This window comes from Battus philenor, unplaced genomic scaffold (assembly GCF_028537555.1).
Source record: "Battus philenor isolate CCGP_79_NKW_IND1 unplaced genomic scaffold, ilBatPhil1.0.hap1 SCAF_20, whole genome shotgun sequence".
Taxonomy (NCBI): domain Eukaryota; kingdom Metazoa; phylum Arthropoda; class Insecta; order Lepidoptera; family Papilionidae; genus Battus; species Battus philenor.
In genome coordinates this window covers 11,289,512-11,309,520 of record NW_027181683.1, presented here as the reverse complement: position 1 = coordinate 11,309,520, position 20,009 = coordinate 11,289,512, and the positions used below count along the sequence as shown (strand labels likewise).

Genomic DNA, 20,009 nt, shown 5'->3' with positions numbered 1-20,009 from the left:
TAATAATTTTGAAAAACTGTCATTGTCATATTTTTTTAATAAGACTAGTCTGTAAGGGATTAAATACAAAATAATTGATGTTTTTGAGTATTACACACTTTTGAAAATTAGAACAGATGATTTAGACCATGTGTATTGGTAATATGTTTGTGTCTAAATAAATAGCTGTATCGAAAGATTTTACAAAAGTAAAATTAAATAAAACTTGTACCAAAGTGATCACTGACTAAATAGGAGGTAAACTAATTAATTCTTTGATCGAAATTATCAAACGATGCAGTTGATAAACGACATTATAAATTTATAGCGCGTGAATGGCCAGGCGTGCGAAATTGAAACTGTCCAATACGCAATACAAAAATTCGCAAATTTTTACTAAATTTTTCATATTTTTTTTCTATAGGAAATGTCTACATTTTTACGCAATAAATGATTAAACAGTATTAAGTATAAAAACAGATGAATGCGATTTGTAAAGACGTTCTCTAGTTATGGCGTGGCCTAAGAAAATAGGGATTAATTTTAAACATACAGATGTAATTTTAGTTTTATTGTTATTATTACAATTATATTAAAACAATAGAGATTTTGGTTAATATATTTAATATTTTAAAACAAAACAAAAACATAGAACAATTTTTGTAAAATACCAACGTTAGGTACACAAAATGACATTACTCGATGTCAAGATTCGCGCCATTTTTCCACTTGCGCAGAGACAAAGGCACACCTTTCATTGGGTTTGCGATCTTCTCGAATGGATAGTTCTCGTAGTCCTGCCAGAACGATGGAACATCAGTTCTATAACCATTGTCAAACTTTGCAATTTCAGCCATGTCATCTTTATCCAGTTCGAAGTCAAAAATGGAAGCGTTCTCTAATATACGGCTCTTAGATAACGATTTAGGTATACTTCCAATACCACGTTGATACTGTAATTAAAATAAATAATTAAAACAAAATCGGTTTTATAATAATCGATGTTAGAAAAATATATTTATATTTTTTTCTATTGCTTGTCTATATTAGTTTTAAGTTAATATAAATTTTGATCATAAGAAGCGCAAATTCAGCCTAATATCTTTAATTAAAATCTAAATTTATAGCGTGTCAAAAGAAAGTAAAGAGTTATTTTTATATGTTTAGATATAGTTTACTCACGACTCTTTCAGTTACCATCATAAGTTCGAGGTTTTGGACATACTTTTTAAGGCTATGTATGGCTTGCCTAATAACACATTAACAGCATTAATAAAAAATCCGGTTTAAAGATGGAACAGCCTTTAACTTACCAAGTATCTAAGAGCGACTTGGGTGACAGCTTTTCCGTGCTTCTTAGCGATGGCTACCATTGTGGGATTGTCTTGCTTCGGCTCAGGGCTGCCCGGAAAAGACCGACTTTGTACCATCGTGCCGAACGTCGCGTAACCCACTACGAACACGCCTTTGGATTGGCAGTAGTCCACTAGGTCTTTCTGACCCAGATTCAAATTGACCTGCAATAAAAGAAAATACCTACATTTTTATATTAATTTACGAGTATTATTCGTATTATTTCATTACCATTATTATTTTTTTAAGTAAGAAAGGGACTAATATATAGCTACTTCCGCTATGCAGCAGTAGTCGTGCAATAAAGTGCACCGCCCGCCTGCCCGCCGATAAATGTGCATGCGGCAAACAATGCGAATTACACAACACCACCGCCAATTCACTCAATATGTCCTCGGTGTTTCCTAAACACCGAGTGCTCTGGCACTGGTCTGGTCTGACACTCCGAGAGTAGCACTGGTCGGTGTAACGTTGCTCCTGAGGATATCCCGTGGAGGGGTGAAGCAACATCCCCGGGGAAGAAAGATTGTCAAGAGGCGACCTCGTGTCGGTAGATCGCCCAATAAGTGGACCAACGACACAGATGAAGTCGCGGAAAGTCGCTAAATGCGCTACTAGAGACCACTCGTATCCCTATCTTGTTTTGAGGCGTAGTTTTTACACCTCTATTAATAAATATTTAATGGAATCAGGTAACGCCTTGCGGAAGTCCATCCTAAGTAAGAAAAGGACCAATATTTAGCCACTTCCGCAGATGCAGTAGTAACCGTCAAATCACTCAACACGTGTTTCACCCCTCCACGGGGCATCTTCAGGAGTTATGCTACACCGATTAGTGCCTCTGACTTTAGACTCTGTATTTGGCACTGCATGTGCGAAAGTGGCTAAATATTGGTCCTTTTCTTCCTCTGTTATTAATTTTTATTACATCCTTTTTTAAATTTATGCTCTTCTGTTATTCCTCTTAAGATCTATCTTTCCTCTTCTTTCATTCTACAATTTTCATTCATTCTTTTCCATACTGATTTTACGTTCATTCATCGCCACACCCCCTTCGCCGCGTTCCTATCTATCGAATGGTTTGATGTTGATAATGAACACAACTCAATTTATTATGCACACTGCATCATACGAAGTTTCTAAGATTCGATACAAGATGGCGTTACGTTCTTCGTATCTTCGAAGCGCAATTATTTTCTAATAAATCTTTCATAATATACAAGTTCCGATTACACAAAAAAAATTGCATTTAGCACTAGAACGTGTAGGTTTATTTATTTTGTTGTTTTGAAAGTTATATGGATTGGTATTACAGTTTAGTTTTCTATTACCTTATATTTATATAGATTCTAACCTTGGACGGAAAAGACATAATTAAAAAAGTATATAATGAAAGTAAACAAGTAACAAAATAAATAGAATTTTAGAAGGAAAAAATCAAAAGGAAATAGTTTGTAATTTTGTGATAGATGTATGGTGTAATAAGACATTCAGATGCATAGAGGAACTATACTGGCGTATATATATTTAAAATGAAAACTAGTTTAAATGGTCAAATACTATTCATTTATGACGAAATTATAATAACAAGGTGCCATTTTATGTCTAAATGCATATGCTTGCTATAAAAGTAACAACAGATGTGTAAAAAATATATCCTAAAATGGGGTAAGTAGTGCCATCTGTTGCAATTCATTCGTCGTTAAAAGTAGAATATATGGAGCTAACTAGACATGTTCGGATACGCCGTAATTTCAGACGCCGCCGATAGATGGCGTAAGTTCAATAGCTGTATTAAACCTATGCCATCTGTTTTTCTTGGCAACTAAGAGAAATATGGCTAGAGTATATATCAAAATACAAAAAAATATTAATAGATAGATATTTTGTATTTTGATGTATAGATAGACACCAACTACGTTTTGTACTGTCGTATATATAGGAATGCATATTTCCAGTACACTGTACAAGGAAACAAAATATTAGAGGGACCGAAAAGTAACATCGTTTCTGTCGATATATTTTACAGAAATACTTATTGATTTTTATCGCATCGGTATTGAGAATTTGTATACTAGATACCAAAAGGTAGTTGATTATGAAGGTAAATATATTGTCGCTTAGATATAATAACTTGTTAAAAATGTATTCGTGTGAATTTAACTTAGGAAAGAGACGTTACTTTCCGGTCCACTTGATAAGCATATGTTTGCTATCTCTTTCTTTTATTTTGACTTGATAAATACCTCGATCTGGTTTGAAGCTGGAACAACATTGCAGTTCGCCAGAAGTCTCTTCATCTGCTCAAGATTAAAATTGGAAACGCCAATAGCCTTCGTCAGACCTTTCTTCAGCACTGCTTCAAGTCCTCGGTACGTCTCCAGATAGTCTATCTTCTCGTCTACTCCTTCTTCCTGTAAATATTTATTACACCTTGAACAGATTTAATATAGCGCTCTTTCACTTGAACATTTGTATGTGAAAGGGATAGACTATTGGTGGGCGTCGACAATTATAAAAGAATATATAGATGTGTTTACATAATTTTGACAACAATTTAAAAGAAACAATTTTTTTCAGATGTTATCTGTGTACATTTTTTATCTGATTTACTGACAGTGTGTTTCATAAATTAAAAAAAAAATCTTTGTACATACTTGGTTGGATGTAGAAACCTTAAAAGGAGTGAATGTTTAGATAATTTGATAGGGAAAAGCTTTTTAGTGATCACTCTAATATATGTTACATTAATTTTTTTTTTTAAATGCGACTGGCCAATACCTTCTTGCATTACAAAGTCTGCAGTGATATTTTAGTATGTAGTAATGTGAATTTTAAAACGAATTTTTACTTTTTTTATTATACTTGAAACTAATGTTTTTTTTAAAAAGCTCTATATCTTTAATCAATCACGCTGTGTATACGTATTTGGTATATTGTATTTTTTGTTTTACAACCTTCACAACATGCTTGATACCATTCTTCCGGACCTTTATAATTATTGAAATATATTGATTGATTAATTTTATGATTACACTTAATTTAAAGGTTTATTTTTAGGAGTCCAACCCACGAAATCTGCTAATGCCACTTGGACATCAGTGAAAGGCAGGTCCAAAGAAATTGTCGAAATTGGAGTTCTTATGTCTGCATACGAAGAAGAATAGATGGGTACAAGAATACTTACAGAAATAGACATCGGCCAGTGCATGAGTACCAGGTCCACGTAGTCCATATCAAGACGCCGCAGCGACGCACGGACTGACTTCTCCACGTCCGCCTCCCGGTGGTAATGATGCCACACCTGAAATACAAAATGAAACAAAAACGAATATCACAAAATTAATCATCAACTTAAACCAATCGAAGACTAATGCAGGGCATAGGTTGCTCTCAAAGATTTTAGATGAAAGCGTTGTAGGAGTTTCTTCCGTCATTAGTCTAAGCCGATGTCCTCTCAAGAAGACTTGGGCGTGGTCACACAATGAAGCACCAATCGAAGTAATCTTAGACCTTCACGACCTTCCAATCGAGTAAAGTGGTAGTATTTAGCCGTCCGAGCCAAGACTCTGGAAGCCTCGAGGTTCGTTAATTTAAAAGAGGCTGTTGGCTAGACGCCTTCTGCGTCCTATCACCTCAAGTCCTTGGAATCTGGAAATGCGATTTAGGCAGCAGCAGTGATAGTCTGTTCCAAGATAAAACCGGTAAATTACGCCTTGCACTGCTTGAATCCAGCGACATGTCGCGCACCTTGATAAATATAAAACAATATAACACGAAACAAAATACTTTATTCGGAACATGACAGCCTTAGGTAGGCTTTAAGTTAAAGTCCGTCGTAACGGGAAAGCTCAACTAGATTCTTGTTCTATTAAATTGAGTTAAAAATGGCAAAAGGCATTCTTCTCATCAGGTACATGTTGTAATTGTAAATAAATCTAAATAGATATTAGTATAAATGAATGAAAATTAAAGGTTCGATATGAGCATTGGTAGTCCAGTGGTAGAGAACTACACCAATGCCTCGCTTTGCGTCGTTTCGTTTTGCGTTTTTTTCGAAGTAGCGTCGCTGCTTAATTAGTACTAATTTTCACTGTGCGTCGTTAGATTTTCGAGGTTGCGTTATTTTTTAGGGTTCGAGACTTTAATCTCTTTTAAATTTTCTATTTTTTCCTAAAAGATGGCAACACTGTTGTTTCTAATTGCGCCATGCCTTCAAAACTCGGGGATTCCCTTTCTAACAAAAAACCAACGCAATTTTAATACAGTTTTATTTTAACTTTGTTTTGCTAATTTTAAGAATTCAGTTACAATTACGCAGTGTGTTGTAATGTAGTGTGTTGTGCTTTTTTTTGAAAGAAAATTATAAATTTATATAAATTTTTACGTGTTATATCTGGTTACTTTACGTTACTACTTGGCAGAATTATATTATTTTTGTTTTGTTAAATGTTTACTTTGTTCAATTATCTTTTTAAAAAGTAGGTTTTTCGTGACCCTGGAACCTATCTTCGATCTTTACATTCAGCGGCGTTTCAATTTGCGTCGTGTTTTCTTGGAACGTAATCACGACGCAAAGTGAGGTATTGGTGTATGATCTACGATCGTAGATCACGAGATCGATTCCCGGGATACATTCTTAAATAATTCACTCTTTGTGCATTCATTATTCAGGTTTACCATTACTCACATACAAGTTTACAGAGGATGCGCAGCGGCGCCATCTACGTACCATAATACCACACTGCTATCGTCAACCCGTCTGCTTCATGTGGCGATTATGGTATATCCATAATAGATACCTTTGAACGAGATCTATACCTAGCAGTGGGTGTCTATAGGCTGAAACGACAAGGTTACACATATCCCTATGTATAGAGCAAATAGCGCATAGAACAGATGACTGATGGGGTCTGATGATGGTTCTGGAGTGGAAGCTGCGGACCGACAAGAGCAGTGTAGGAAGTATGCCTTGATGATGGACAGGTGACTTATGTGGGAGTCGTATATACACTGATGTGATGTCTGAATGAATAATAGGTGTAAGATTTTGTGGGCGAGCGTAGCCGACGGGCGAACTTAGTGTGCCGAATTAGTGCAGCGGGCACATGCACGCACCGGTGACGCGAGCGCAGACCTTTTATTACTTTTGTTTCTTTTGTTTCTTTTGCGCCTTTGTTCTATTGCCCGCTTTCACTCGGTCGCGGACCACAGTGCGCCCCAGAGTCCTACGACGAATGCACGTCCTTTTTGCTCGCACTCAAGCGCTAATAAAAATTTGTTCGTGTGTTAAATAAATTGATAAAGTGTTACAAACGTCTTTTAATAAGACACAAAACTCTTTACTTAGATCTTTGGAAGACAGGTGTAGACCGCTTCAAAAAAGTCCTATTGGAAATCTATAGAGATAGCCTTTGTTAAGAAAAGGACCAATATTTAGGAGCCTTGCTACACCGATTAGTCCCAAACACAGAGTCTCTGTGTCTGTGTCAGAGACTCTGTGTTTGGCACTAATCGGTGAAGCATGACTCCTGAAGATGCTCCGTGGAGGGGTGAAACACGTGTTGAGTAATTTGGCGGTGGCGGTTGTGTGATTCGCATTGTTTGCCGCATACGCATTTATCAGCGGGCTGGCGGGCGGTGCACTTTGTTGCACGACTATCACTGCATGTGCGGAAGTGGATAAATATTGGTCCTTTTCTTACTTAGGATGGACTTCCGCAAGGTAACGCCTGATTCCATTAAATAAAAAAGTAGCGTAGTAGTAGAGTAGTTTGTTGTTTGAAATGATAATTGTGATGATTAAAGGTTTGAAATATTACCTTTGTAGTGATAAACAAGTCTTCTCTCTTCACAACGCCCTCAGCAATCTTTTGTTTCACTACCTGACCAATCTCAGGTTCCACTCTATATAGATGCGCTGTATCTATATGCCTATATCCAATATCTATGGCATATGAGAGCGCCTCCACTAGTTTAGGGGCATCTTGAATGTTGAATACCATCTGTGAGAAGTATAATTAAACAATGTTAATCTTAAAAGCTTATAAATTTTCCAAACACCTTGATGCTGTAGGCGGCCACCTTGCATTTCTATTATAACATAAGAGTATAAACCTCTGTTTTTAAAGAAAAACCATTATTTTTTTTGTGTAAACACATCCTTATCGACTCAATACCAAACCAGTTGATTCTAAACCTTATTGTATTCGGACACAAATTTCATATTTCATGTACGATTTGGACGTATAACTGCCATGTTTATCTTTGTAATTGATATACAAACTATGAAAAAAAAGTTCATATCCACCTTTTCGTCGAGTCCCAACCATGTGCCGTAGCCGAGAGCTGGAATTTCCTGCCCAGTGTTGAGCTTGAACGTGGGAATGTTGATCTGAAATATTCCATTATTTTAGATTTTGTGTATAGAATTATATAAATAAATAATTATATGGGATTGCTAACACGCAAGTTAATAAGAAAACTAAACAAAAATCGTGAAATCGAGTATAAATATCGATTTTTTAATATATATCGCGCTTATCATTTTAAATTTTAAGTCTTTATCTTTATAAGGTTGTGTGATCATAAAAAATTACATAGTTTTTTAACTCAAAACGTGCTAGAAGTATGCCAAATAGATAAATTGGATATTTATTTTAATTTAAATTAGATTTTACTTTAAAAGCGATTGTCATTTTAATTTCCCAATACTAAAATAAATAAAAAAATTACGTCAATTTATAAAAAACTTGAACGAACGATTTAAATTAAGAATTACTTTATTTAAATTTGCTTGACACATAAACCAATACATATATAACTGTCATTAGATTAAGAACTGTCACCTGTCAAACGGCAATTTTTCGGAATTCAAATTTCGAGTACTGTAAACCAAGAAGTTTATATATGTTGACAAATAAATTTGACATTATATTGAATTGATTTCGATAAAAAATATATTCGTTTCCAATACAAGTACTTCAATTATTGACTTGTCGTGTTGAAGAAAACACATCAAATGTAGTTTTCCTTGACTCTAAAATGTATTAGCACGCGACCACGATACATGGGATCATTATAATTGAAAGTAAAAAATTAACAAGATAAACATTAATAAAAACAAAATAAAAAATCATTTATTATCTGTACTTGATTTACATTTCTTATAATATATGCATGCATGAATAAATTCGATTTATTCTTAACTATTTATATGTATGTTTAACTATATGTATAAATAAAATTAATATATATTATACACAAATATATTACATAACAGCCATCTCTTTCCCACACTCGTAGTTAAGTGAGGAAGAACAAAAATATGAGCGAGATAAAGCCTTGATAAAATTTAACACTTGACCCAACGTAGATTTTCTATCGCGGAATATCATAACATGTTTCTTGATATCATTGGAAGATTATTTTTATCAGATTGTTATTCCATCCTGATGTGCTTTCATAATTTAAAGAAAACAATTTTATACTATTATTGTCGAAATTTTAATTATTCACATCGTTAAAAATATGCCACAATATTTTCTAATTGTCTGCGACTTCGTTTACGTAAAATTAAAAAATAAAAATCTTTAAAGAAATTTTCTAAAATAAAAGCACTCTTATTACTCCTTATCACATCAGCTACTTGCCAGTATGTCTCGTCAAAATCACTGTAACCATTTCAAAGATTAACCAAAAACAGAAAGACAGATAGAGACATGAATATTAAAAAATATATATAATTTTGATATATGCACTGTATATATATGCATGTAGTAAAAAGCGGTTATTTTAACGTTACAAACAGACACTCTAATTGTATTTATATGTATAGATATACATTGAATACAGCTGTTCAAATTTCACCGGGCTATTCGTAATGAATGTCAGCTAGTGAAAACAAGTGTCTCCAACCTCAATTATTCCATATTCTTCATTGCTGGAGATTCGTCTGTCATTTCTTCTACTAGCGCTTATGTTGTCCAAAGTGTCCAACATACGACAGGTAACGCAACAGACCAAGTCAAGGTATGACCTTCTCTGGCACCTTTGAGTCCTACTCCTAAATGGGTACACCCGATAAGTGACATTTAGAAGATCTCGCGGGGGCCCTAGACCCTAGTCACTTCAAGGAGCGTCTGCCAAAGCAATTTAAAAGCTCGGTATGAGGTAATATTTTACTTTGAGTTTATAAATTTACTCCTAATAATTATTTTGGACATAAGACGTCAAATACCGGATAAAAGCCTCCTCCATGTATTTCCAATAGAACTAGTTGGAAGCGGCCTGTATCTAGCCTCTACTAAAGACTTTTAACAAGGTCATCTGTACAACTTAGTGGGCGGACGTCTTACACAGCGCTAGGAAGTCCGTGGTGTCCAATCCAGAACTATTATTAACTAAATATTCACGTGATCTTTGTGAACTTCAATAGTTCATTCATTCATTCATTTCAGCTGATAGATGTTCTCTGCAAGGCACATGCCGCCCACAAACGTCGCGACAATGACCATTCTTGCGTTCCCCGTATCCTGTGAATTATCCTATGACCTTATGTGTGGTCCAGTTGTCACCCGCTAGTTGTCGCCTTTGAGAACCTATATATTCCTTTTCTATTTCCAAAAAGCTTCCAAATTAATTTTAATTCTTCATTTACCACTAAATGATATTAAAGATCCTAAAGAAGAAAGAAGTATATATGTTATATACGTATGTATGTATGTCTATGTATGTTTATGTATATTTATGTTCATTTGTTTGTAAATATGTATTTTTTTTTGTACACGCGAACTACCATTTATAAGTACTATTATCTTTTCCTTACTATGGTTGTCTGTAAGAGATTGCCTTGAGTGATAAGACCGCCCATTGTACTTTTCTGTATATTATTGTATCTGTATATTATGTATCTTATCGTGTACAATGAAGAATATTAAATAAATAAAATAAATAAATAAAAGATCCTTACGACTCCTCAAGGACCGTTTAAAGGAACTAACTTTTTAATAAGTATATATATAATATTATTATTAATATATGCGTTCAGCGACTGGAATTGAGTTACTCGACCACGTATTTGCTCCACAGCTTCGATATGAGCGAAACTGCTGCGACTACATCATGGCGTTGAAATTAGAATTTGAATTCGCGCAAAAATGATTTAATACAATAGTATTGTGGCCACTGCAAGCAACACTACACGTTACAAATTTATTTTTATTCTTATGTACAGACATGAAATAATAATATAATTACCATATTTATACATTAGTGTAATTAAATTAATATTTATAAAAATCGACACTAAAAATCGATATATGCGTAAATCGATTTCAGAGAAATCATTCCACCGATACAATCGGTAATAAATAGCTACTTAATTAGTTCTCTTTCATGATTAAATTTTCAGATTTATTATTGTTCATTTCACATTAATTTCTTTTTCGATTATAGAAATGTTTAAAAACAATTCTATGATTGAGATATCGAAGTAACAGCAGACAGAACACAGCCTGCAGGTAGCCGCTGTTGCCACAGTTTCACTGCTAGTGTCTTAAGCATGGGAGTCAGTCAGAAGTCAACTTTCGTTTCTGTTGTTTATTTATTTAAGATGGATTCAAATTTTATTAATTAAATACCTTTTTCATACACAAGGTAATTAAAATAAAAATTTGAAATCAAAAATATCACGCACCGGCGCGAGACCGGCACTGCGAAAGGAGTTCTCTGTATTAGTGCCGGGTCTCACGTTGTGGACCCTTTGTCATATATCGCAGGCGCATTAAAAACAATTATAAAGCATAACTAAAAACCAACAGTTCGCCAAACAAGTTAGAACGTTCACGCGCAGTGCAGACATGATAGCATGTTACTACGGATGATGCTGGGGCGAGAAAGGCAGCTAGGTTATTAAAGTTCTCGAGTTCGGACCGGCAAGCGCCACCTAAAACATCTACTTACAACCTACCTTCGACTTTGGACGTCGGAAAACGCTAAATGCAGGCTGCATCCAACCGGCCTTATGGGAAATCTATAGGGGAGACCAATGTCTAACAGTGGGCAACCTACTACTACTGAACAATCTACTAATACTGGGCAATCTACTAATACTGGGCAATCTACTAATACTGGGCAATCTACTAATACTGGGCAATCTACTAATACTGGGCAATCTACTTATACTGGGCAATCTACTAATACTGGGCAATTTACTGCTACTGAACAATCTAACACTACTGGACAATCTTACATTACTGGACAATCTAACACTACTGGACAATCTAACAATACTACTGGGAAATCTACTACTACTGGACAATCTACTACTACTACTGCTGCTGGGAAATCTACTACTAGTGGACAATCTACTACTACTACTACTGCTGCTGGGAAATCTACTACTAGTGGATAATCTACTACTAATAGGCAATATACCACAACTGGGAAAAGTACTACTACTGGACAATCTACTTTGCAAGACCCTTATATTCATTCATTTATTTTATCCTCTTTTATAAACACACATTTATAATCATGGACGCGAAAAATATCAGAGAAATGCAATTCGTCAGAAACTAGAATCGAATAGATTAGATCCTATAATAAAGACTTCCTTTTTTTAAAGCTATAGGATTCCAAATGCCTCCAGATTGAACCTACAACGAACTGAATCGATATATTTTAATGATAATTCTCAAATATCTATAATATAATTAGAGCATTTTAGTCTCAAGCTGATATAATTATAAATAAATAGTTTACATTGTAAAATGATTTCTTATTTCTTTATTAAAAGGAGATATCTACATGTTTAAAAGTACAACGTAACGTAAAGAGACGTTTGTCTCTATATCTCTATATCAGTATGCAAAGAATGTATTGATGAGACGCAGAAATAAGTTTTTGTATAAAATTTACAAAAAATCTGATGCAAATAGAATATTTTTAGAATTAACACTTCGCTGTCTAACGTTTGGAGAAACAACATTCTTTTACACGATTTCAACTAGTAATGATATTCAAAAAGCTAAATAGCCAATATTAGATTAACAATAATAACTACCAAATATCTAATTCATAATAAATCACGGTAAAAAATATAAATAACCGGCAAAAGATTTATAAAAATTCACTTACTGACCTTCGCCATTATAACGTATTCACACTAGGATTTTAAAATCGCAACTGAACTGGCCGGTTAGCGCGTAATGTGTATATTAGTGGGGACGACATAGAGCAATACACTAAACAGAACGGTCATTCGGATTCAAAATGTATTATAGATAATTAATAAAAATATTTTTTAAATATTTATTTATAATTATTTATGTAATTAATATCAACCTATTCTTAAACAAACTTATTTTTATTTACTTAATATCATTTTCTGAGAGTCTTTGTATGTTTATGTGGAATTTTTACTAAAAACATTTGGATGGTTCTTTATATTATTCTTACTAATATTGATAAATGTATTACGTATATTACATTTTAAATGTTATATTTGTAAAGAAACATTTTATTTATTTTAAAAAAAAAATCTTTACAAATTTTAAAAGGAATTGAATTAAAATTATAACACCATGTGGTAAGAAATATAAAAAATTGCTTAAAAAAATAAAATCGCAGGTAAAGTCGTTAGTTTTCGGTAATTTACAATAAAATGTTTGATTTTTGGTTTCTTATATAAATTTTGAGGTCATGAGAAAATATAATATCTATTGTTAATTTAAGATTAATGTAAACGTAACAGTCATACATGATCTTTGATAACGAGTAGAGAAAATAATATAGTTTATATTTACAGACTGACTTCCTTGCTACATACCATTGTTAGTTATTTGTGATGGCGCACTATACAATAGTGATGTAAAAAGTTGATAAACTCCCGAAGTTTTTAAACAACTTCAAGTCTCTGTAAATCAAAATAATGTTGTCAAACATTAAAACGAAGAATAATGTTTAAATAACCCATTAATGCCATTAACAATGCTTGAAATATATTGCATTAGGTGTCATTGATGACAAAATTAACGTAATTGGAAATCGTTTGTGGCAGTGAAACATGGATAGTTTTTAATACTAAGGGGATTTATGCTTAAATATAAATCGATTATAAAAAACTTGTCTTAATTAGAAAATATATTCATTGCGCCATCTGTTATTTTGTAACGGCATATAGCTTGAAGTTTAGCTACTGTACGCTAGATGGCGCTGCTAGTACAATGTCTAGCAATTATTATAACTTGACAACAGATGGCGTCAAGCTATACGTTGAGTAAAATTTTACAGGGAAAAACAGGTTTTTCTATACAACAAGAAAAAAACTGTTGTTCTCAAAACTCTTCCACACGCAGACTATGAGGGAAATGGGGTATTAATTTCTTTACAAAATCTAGCTATGCGCATATAAATGTGCGTGTGCACTATTTATTCAAGTACTTTAAAAAATACAAACTTATCGATCTTAACAAAAAGTTGGATAATTGTATGTTTTTGCATAAATCGGTAACAGGGAATCGGTTTTTATATGAAAGCTAAGCATGTTTTTAGTATTTTAATGAGAAAAAGAGTTTTACCAGCGTTATGTTTTAATGTATATGTTTCGAGAAATACTTTATTATGCATTCGCAGAGAAGTTCGTTACTTGCTTTTATCAAATTATATTTTCTAATCTTCTTTATTTCTCTTTTACATTCATACAAACAACAGACATGGTATAATTCGAACTAATATTCATTGTTTGTTGGAATAAATCTGAAAGGATTATCACAATTAAAACTGCTTATTTTCGTTCAAAAAAGGTTTTACATTTAAAATTGTTCTTTAACACATGTATATATATATATATACGTATCGTGTTTATAAGTTTTCTATGATATTGGTACTTAATATTATTTATGTTATTTTAATTGATATTCTTAAATATTCGTAAGCCATTTTACTTATTTTCTGTACGATAAACGTTTTTTATTTTTATTTTAAGTAAAACCTTTTATTGAACTAAAATTAAATAAATTATAATAACCCTTTATTGCAGTTAACAATTTTACACATTTTAAATAATTACAGTTGGTTTATCATACTTATACTAAGTGGTTTATATACATATCTACATATATTTAACAGACGATCGTACTGTCCATCGACACAAGGCTCCTATAGACTTTTCCATCTTCCTCTTTCTCTTACTTCTCGTCCATTCTGAACCAGCCACTTTTTTGAGAATCATCTCCCCATCGTTTCAATTGTCTTCCTTTCTCTCTTTTTTCGTTCCTGGAATCCCACTCTGTAATCAATTTAATTCACTCTTCAATTGTATCTCTTAGCACATGTCCTGTCTATCTCCACTTTAAAGTCTCTCTATTTTGCATCTCTAAATTTAGTTTTGTTTTTAATTTCTTTCAACCTTACTTTATCTCTTTTTTTGTTAAGTACATACTTCTATCTATCCTATTCTGACAAAAAAATACTTTGTTAATTAGCTCTTTGGCAGATGTACGTCAAACACATTTTATTTGCTCCTTTATTGTACTATATTACATACCATAAATTACAGTACAAATGTAAGAATAAAATAATAATATAAATATTAGTATCATATATTGGCAAGTAAACAGTCGCATTACGAGCAATGGGTTACGAGTAGATTTATAGACAAATAAAGGAAGTAACTGTTATAGCCTAGTTGATAGGTTGATGTTGCAGTGGACAGGCTGCACAACGCGAAGAAAACATTGACGCTGAAGCCTTATGTGTAGAACATCCATTGATAGACAGATGACGATGGTGGCAATGTCACGTCACACGAACTTGTCCGTGTATTGCACGGACGAGACTCAATGCTTTCGCAAAATTAATCGATGTAGCAAATACGGCAACCGCCGCACAGATACTGGAGCACAACCTGAGGATAGCAATATGGAGTAGGCACGAGGAAGTGGTCGCACGAAACGTAATGTTAAAAACTAGACATTGATAGGTCTTTAAAAATAAACAAGGCACCAATGATTTTTTAAAAAAATATAATAATTAGTTGACTTCAACTTAGTTTTATATAGCCTGTGATTTAAGTAAGTAAATAGTTTTTAGCATAGATTTTAACATAACACGGTGTAACATAACTCCTGAAAATGCTCCGTGGAGGGGTGAAACACGTATTAAGTAATTTGGCAATGACGGTTGTGTGATTCGCATTGTTTGCCGCATACACATTTATCAGTGGGCTGGCGGGCGGTGCACTTTATTGCACGACTACCACTGCATATGCGGAAGTGGCTAAATATTGGTCCTTTTCTTACTTAGACTTTAATACAGTTATATGCAAAAACGTGAGCAGAAAATCGGAAATATATTGTTTATACAAAATTGTATAAACAAAGGCACGGACGCTGATGTCTGTGAATATAGATTCTAATACTAATAACAAAAATTAAGTAGACAGAAGATCTTGTTAAATTCGTCGGAAGACTGGATGAAATACGCAATTAATCTGTCTCATTAGATATCTATAAGAGGCTCTTATGTCCAGCCGTGGACGACTTAAGGATAAAAAGATGATGGTAATGATGATGTCAATTATTTTAGATCTGTTCATTTTAGACAAAAGGTCACTTGCCTTAAATAGTTTGTGCAGAAATAGAAAAAGAAATGTGTAATAATGAATTAAGAAAGTAAAATAAATGTGTAAATAAAGATAAAATTAATGAATAAAAATAAATAAAATGTACCTAGCCACCTTAGAGTAAGAAGACGATGGAAGAAAGGCGAGGAAGGAAAGAAGGTATAAAAGAGCAAAACGAAAGATATTGTGAAGGACAAAAGTAAAGAATGAAAGATATTGTGAAACGTGAGAGTGATAAATAAAGAAAAGACTGAAAAAATTATTTAACAATAAAGTCCCTGATATCAAAAAGTTAGAGGTACGAGAGGCCCCCATTAGCGAGGGTAATAAAAAAAATAGTTTATGAAAGTGAGGAATTTATAAAACGCCTGAAAGAGAGTGATAAATAAAGAAAAGACTGAAAAAATGATTGAACAATAAAGTCCTTGATCCCAAAAAGTTAGGGGTACGAGAGGCCCCCATTAGCGAGGGTCATAAAAATAGTTTGTGCAAGTGAGGATTTTATAAAATATTGCACTGGAATAACAAAATAATGATAATTAATAATATGTTATAGTTATAAAGAGAAGTAATAATAAAAATATTACATTTTATAAAGATACTGAATGATAACAAATCATGTTTAACGTAAAAGGTTATATCGTCATTGAGTGTGCCTTGTTAAAAATAAATTCCGAAGTAGAAGTGACTCGTAATAAAAGTTTAATTAGAAATGCCTTCCCGGCAGACACTTCATCGCGAGTCTGGTCTGCACTCGAAGTTTTATGTTACTTTCCGTTTGCTTTAAGAGGGAAAAACTCTTATTTTTCTTGAACTTTTTTCTACGATAATGCCATGGAGATGCCTGTGCTTTCTTTGCACAATTCGTTTTCTCAAGTACTATTTACTACAATATAATATCTGTTTATAATGATTTTTACATTAATGTCTACACAGGGTGCTTTTAATGTATGTAACCTATTTCTAATCATTCTGTATGTAGTTATCACTCTGAAATATATTTCATATAATTTACATTCTTTCAGAATAAGGCATAAAAACAACTTTTTGCAGTACAAAATCCGCAGGATAGTAAACAATAATAATTTTATATAAATTGTAATTATAACTTTGAAAATTATTTTTTGTAGTATATTTTGTGTAATATGTTAATAAGTAAATTATAATTACTTTGTTTATTATTTTTAAACCCGTGGACTTTAAGATTTTAAAATAAGGTAGGAGTTGTAAAGGAGCTTTGTGTGCGCTATTTACAGTATTTAATGGAATCAGGCGTTACCTCGCGGAAGTACATCCTAAGTAAGAAAAGAACCAATATTTAGGCACTTCCGCACATGCAGTGGTAGTCGTGCAACAAAGTGCACCGCCCGTCAGCCTGCTGATAAATGCGTATGCGGCAAACAATGCGAATTACACAACTGCCACCGTTAAACCACTCAACGCGTGTTTCATCCCCCCACGAAGCATCTTCAGTAATTATGTTACACCGATTAGTGTCAAACACAGAGAAACTATTTACAGTATCTGCCGGTTGAAGTGGCGTGGGTAAGTTCCACACTAGGTAGAGTGTGACAAAATAAGGTCCCAAGAAAGAGATGCAGGCAGTGCCAGAGAGAAGAGATATATTTTTTTAATTCTCTTAGTTTTAAGGGCGAAAAAATTTCAATGATTTTTTTTACATTAAAGATTATAGTACGTTATCTATATACATTTAATAATATTGGATGTTATGTTATTTAAAATTTTTATATTAAATGGAATCAGGCGTTACCTTGCGGAAGTCCATCCTAAGTAAGAAAGGGACCAATATTTAGCCACTTCCGCACATGCAGTGGTAATCGTGCATCGACTAGTGCCAACGACAAAGTAGCCTCACTCTGTGTTTGGCACTAATCGGTGTAACATAACTACTGAAGATGCCCCGTGGAGGGATGAAACACGTATTGAGTGGTTTAACGGTGGCAGTTGTGTAATTCGCACTGTTTGCCGCATACGCATTTATCAGCGGGCGGGCGGGCGGTGCATTTTGTTGCACGACTACCACTGCATGTGCGGAAGTGGCTAAATATTGGTCCTTTTCTTACTTCTAATTTTTATGGTTTGGATGGGTCTCACATTAGGTAGACCGACATGGGTGGTTGCGGAAATTAGCCGGATGCGGGAAATGAAGAAGGCGTCTACCAGTTGGAGAGAAAAAAAAAGTTCATCATTTATATACGTGTGACTTCCATTTATATTCTATATTTATTATTTGGTCTCGTCGTTTGCTATAACATCGCCTTTTCTTTGTTTCTTGTACATTAAATAATTATATAAATATGATATACATTTATGTTTCTTTTAAATTCAAATAGTTACTTACCATTCTATTTGCGCTGTTCCACTGGCCCGTTCGAACGAGGCATCCTTCTTAAAATATACTACTTTTAAAAGCGTCGACTAATTAAAAAACCTCCCTGCTCTAGAAACTTCGATGTCTTTTCCCCTACCATCCCGGTGTAAGGTGAAACGTAAAAACACGGAGCTTTATCGCCTTTAATTGTTTTTATGATCTGTCTTTCTTCCCCTCTTAAAGCAAGGATCAATAGTCAGACCCTCCAAATGTATTAGCAATAGTTTTAACTAATTATTATGATTTCTAATAATACAGGATTTATTAATAATAAATAAGACTATCAACTGTAGTTCGGGATTGTTATCGTAATGTTTTGTAACTGTTAAAAAATGTTAATTATTTTTATATTTTTGTAATATCCATTATGCAATGTTAGATAATTCACACTTATTACGTTAATTATATGGCAATGTTCACAAATAAGTTTCCAGACAATGGGCCGCAGCGTTGCTTTTCGTACTATAGTACTACGCGATCGCCAACCTACCTGCTAAGTTTTGCGGTTGTGTTATCTCCCCTTAGATATCTTTGGGGGAGGCTTGGGCCTTATGTGCGTCTATGGACTGATTTATTATCTAAGACATGGATGCACAGACCGCGACCCGCCGGTCAAATACTGGTGGCCCGCTGACAGCAAAAATAATACTCTCATACATTCAAAAATTTTTGAATTCCATTCCAGAATAAAACCAAAAAAAAATTAATTACCTATACTTCTGGCGGCCGGCCCACCATCAGTTCATGATTTGCATGGCCCCTAGTCTTAATAAGTCTGTGCAACCATGATCTAAGACGTATTGAAACAATCAATTTATGATAATATGCCAAAAAGGCAAATTCTATACTGTGGTTATTATAGTTAAAAAAAACGTACATTTTTAATATATATTCGAATTCTAAATATCTTTATTCAAGTAGACAATTACATTAGCTTTTTAATCGTCGATCATTTTAACATTATTAGTAGTTACCATCAGCTCGGAGTGCTGATCTGTTGAGAGGAGTAAGTTACCACTGACTAGGGCTGATCTCTTAAGAAGAGCTGGCTGGAAACTCAACACTTGCTCTTTAAAATTAAATGTAATTTTAAATGTGTGCATTATATCAACCATGTAAATGACTCAATGAACCAAGTTCCACACGTTTCGATCAGCTAAAAATTCTTTAATGATATAATAGGATTTATTAAATAATGTGCTTTTTATTTTAGATTTGAAATTAAAAAACATGAAAGGTTTAAGATATCTCGTGAAACTTTATTATAATGCGTACACTCATATCCATGAAGGATATACAGTATATATGTAAAATATGTTAATACAAATGTGACGGGAATTTTTCCCCACTTTTTTTTTATTGTCTCCTGACACGGCTTTTCGGAACACGGCAACTGCGGAATCTGCAAATGCCACTTCATTTGCAGATTCCGCAGTTGCGAGGAGGCAAGTCATTGGTCACTTGGTCTGAAACCTCTTAAAAGGTAGTGAAGTTGGTTGATAATACCTGCTTAGGATTCTTACATAAGGGTGCTTGGAAGGCACGGCTCGGTGGGTTGCTAATGCCTGGGTAATTCTACTAGAGTCGTATCCCTCGCTGGTGAAGATTTTGATCCAGAAAATATAAAACCTTTAACTATATCGAAGAGTTACCCGTTGT

At 33.7% G+C, this 20,009-nt stretch overlaps 1 protein-coding gene across 1 annotated transcript; it reads right to left on the bottom strand.

Annotated features, from left to right (window-relative positions):
* Window positions 1-614: 614 nt before the first annotated feature.
* LOC137922622 (aldo-keto reductase AKR2E4-like) lies at window positions 615-12,560 on the bottom strand. The gene is made up of 7 exons (XM_068765601.1): window positions 12,476-12,560; window positions 7,643-7,726; window positions 7,155-7,337; window positions 4,520-4,636; window positions 3,579-3,746; window positions 1,293-1,496; window positions 615-932 (listed from the first exon to the last, which is right to left on the bottom strand). The coding sequence occupies exons 1-7, from the start codon at window positions 12,482-12,484 to the stop codon at window positions 675-677; spliced, it is 1,023 nt and encodes a 340-aa protein (XP_068621702.1). The 5' UTR covers window positions 12,485-12,560; the 3' UTR covers window positions 615-674.
* Window positions 12,561-20,009: the final 7,449 nt, after the last annotated feature.

Excerpts from the sequence above, each read along its gene's own strand:
- LOC137922622 (XM_068765601.1), bottom strand. Across the intron at positions 3,747-4,519 it reads ACTGGCCGATGTCTATTTCT|GAAGAAGGAGTAGACGAGAA; the intron begins GTAAGTATTCTT and ends AAATATTTACAG. Across the intron at positions 1,497-3,578 it reads CAGCTTCAAACCAGATCGAG|GTCAATTTGAATCTGGGTCA; the intron begins GTATTTATCAAG and ends CTTTTATTGCAG.